The sequence below is a fragment of the Mustela nigripes genome, chromosome 17, assembly GCF_022355385.1.
Source record: "Mustela nigripes isolate SB6536 chromosome 17, MUSNIG.SB6536, whole genome shotgun sequence".
Lineage (NCBI taxonomy): Eukaryota > Metazoa > Chordata > Mammalia > Carnivora > Mustelidae > Mustela > Mustela nigripes.
The window spans coordinates 8,621,029-8,623,353 of NC_081573.1; the positions used below are offsets into that span (position 1 = coordinate 8,621,029).

General features: G+C 43.7%; 1 protein-coding gene across 2 annotated transcripts in view; it reads right to left on the reverse strand.

Annotated features, from left to right (window-relative positions):
* Positions 1–1,260: 1,260 nt before the first annotated feature.
* The window catches only part of CBLC (Cbl proto-oncogene C), an 18,636-nt gene continuing 17,571 nt past the window's right edge, over positions 1,261–2,325 (reverse strand). The window contains exon 12 of one of the 2 annotated variants that reach the window (XM_059382187.1): positions 1,261–1,690. Coding sequence is in view for 1 of the 2 variants with exons in the window: in XM_059382190.1 (XP_059238173.1) it covers positions 1,675–1,690 (16 nt within the window). In the remaining variant the exon portion in view is untranslated. The remainder of the gene's footprint in view (positions 1,691–2,325) is intronic. The other variant, XM_059382190.1, reaches the window with a different exon arrangement.

Here is a 2,325-nt window from a genome sequence, read left to right on the forward strand (position 1 = left end):
TGGCTCCTGCTTGTACACCTACTTGCTTGGGCTGGACTCTGGTGGGCACCCTCTCCACAGCCACTCCCACTTCCACCTTCCTCAAGAATCCAAACAGCCAAGGTTCGGGCGAAGGGGAAGGACTGTATCGAGTGTGCATGAAGGAAGGCAGGCATAAATACTAGCCACGGTCCCTCGAAGACTTGCAGAAACTAGTACTGTAACGTCATCGGCCCTTGTCCCTACAATTTATTCCCACAAAACAGCCAGAGGGATCCCGTTAAAGTGTGAATCAACCCACATCACTCTTCTGCTCAGAGTCCTACCAGGGCACCTCTCAGGAAAAGCTAAAATCCACTCCATGGCTCACAAGGTCCTTGATCTTGTCCTCCCTGACTCCATCTTTCTCTTCCTTCTTGCCAGCTCTGTTCTTGCCACATTGGTCTCTTTGCTTCCTTGCTGTTCTGCAAAGCCAGGCACACTCTGGGTTCTGGCCACAAGACCTTTGCACTTCCTCTTCCCTCTGCTTAGACATTCTTCCCCACACAGCTCCCTTCCTTACTTGCTTCAACTCTCTTTTCCAGCATCACCTCATCAGTTTCCCTTGACCATCTTATCTAAAATAGCAATTTCTGTTTTCCCAGCCATTTCTATTTTCCTTTCCCTACTACGTTTCTCCTCTACAACCCTTACCGGGGTCACACATTTATTTTTTATTGTTTGTCTTCTGTAGAAGTTACCACTGTTATCTTCAGCGCCTAGTATCGTCCTTGATATAAGCAGCAGAGTCAAGATCTGTGCAATAAATGAATTTCCCAATCCCATTCTTCCTGTCTCATGTGTATACACTTACACATTTTAATTAACAAGACTTATTTTTCCTCTGTGGCTGCCCTGCCTATTGACGGTTTCCTTTTCCATGGTTTGTTACCTTTGGTCAACAGTTGTCCGGAAGCAGATGATCTTCCTCCTGACGTATATTTCAGAAAGGCAAGAGTAGCCCAAGGTCATGTCACAGTGCTGGTGTCGTGCCCCTCATTTCATCTTAACACGTAGGCATTTATTCTCCATCATCACAAGAAGGGTGAGTCTAGGGATGGCTGGGTAGCTCAGTTGGTTAAGTGTCTTGCCTTCTGTTCGGGTCATGATCCCAGGGTCCTGGGTTCAAATCCCACATTGAGTTCCTTGCTCAGTGGGGAGCCTGCTTCTCCCTCTGCCTGCCTCTCCCTGCTTGTGCTCGCTCTCTCGCTCTCTCTCTCACAAATAAAATTTTTTTGAGGATTTTATTTATTTATTTGACAGAGAGGGACACAGCGAAAGAGGGAACACAAGCAGAGGGAGTGGGAGAAGCAGGCTTCCCACTGAGTAGGGAGCCCCAAGCGGGGCTCGATCTTTTTTTTTTTTAATAGCCAGCAACTTTTTTTCAATGTTACATATACTATTCTCAAGGCACATCTGATGATATATTTTATAACACAGTAGGTGATATCTTCAGGATCCCTCCCCTTTCTGAATTCCAAATGGAGGAACTGAAAGTGCAATGTAAAGACTGGCGATCCATATTCTATCTTTGGCAAGCTTGTACAAGCACTATTGTAAAATGTAATGTAAAAGAACTATAAACTAGGAACTTCTTCAGTTTATGAAACACCATTCAGGACTGCTGCTTCTTGAGTGTTTTCTTCTTTTAAGGTATTAATCTTTTCTTCTCCTGTTAATCATGACCAGAGCCGAAGTCAGACAACCAACGACCGAGCCACCCAGGCGTCCCAATAAGTAAAATAAAAAAAAAAAAAAAAAAGAAGAAGAAGGTTGAGTAAAAGAAGATATTTTGAGAAAGCGACCACATTCTCGTAACTCTAATTACAGGATGTTGTTATAACTGTTCTATTTTATTATTGTTAATCTCTTACTCTACCTAACTTGTAAATTAAACTTTAACATAGGTATATACAGATATCCAAGTACTAAGCCCATAGTCAAAAAATACAGTATACCTAGCGTTGGTTACTGTCTGTGGTTTTAGGCATCTGAGAGAGGTCTCGGAACCTTCCCCGTGCGGATAAGGGGGACTACTGTACCTTTATCCCGTTACTTTACAGTGATAGTTGACTTTACAAGGAGTTCACAGCTTGTGGAATACGGGATCATGACGCATTTGGTGGGGAATGGTGATTCTGCGGTCTGCGGTCATTCCAGATTTGCATCGGGAGAATGTAACTTTGATAGCCCGTGTGTTGTCTTTTTTTTTTTTTTTTAAGATTTTATTTATTTATTTGACAGAGATCACAAGTAGGCAGAGAGGCAGGCAGAGAGAGAGGAGGAAGCAGGCTCCCTGCTGGCAGA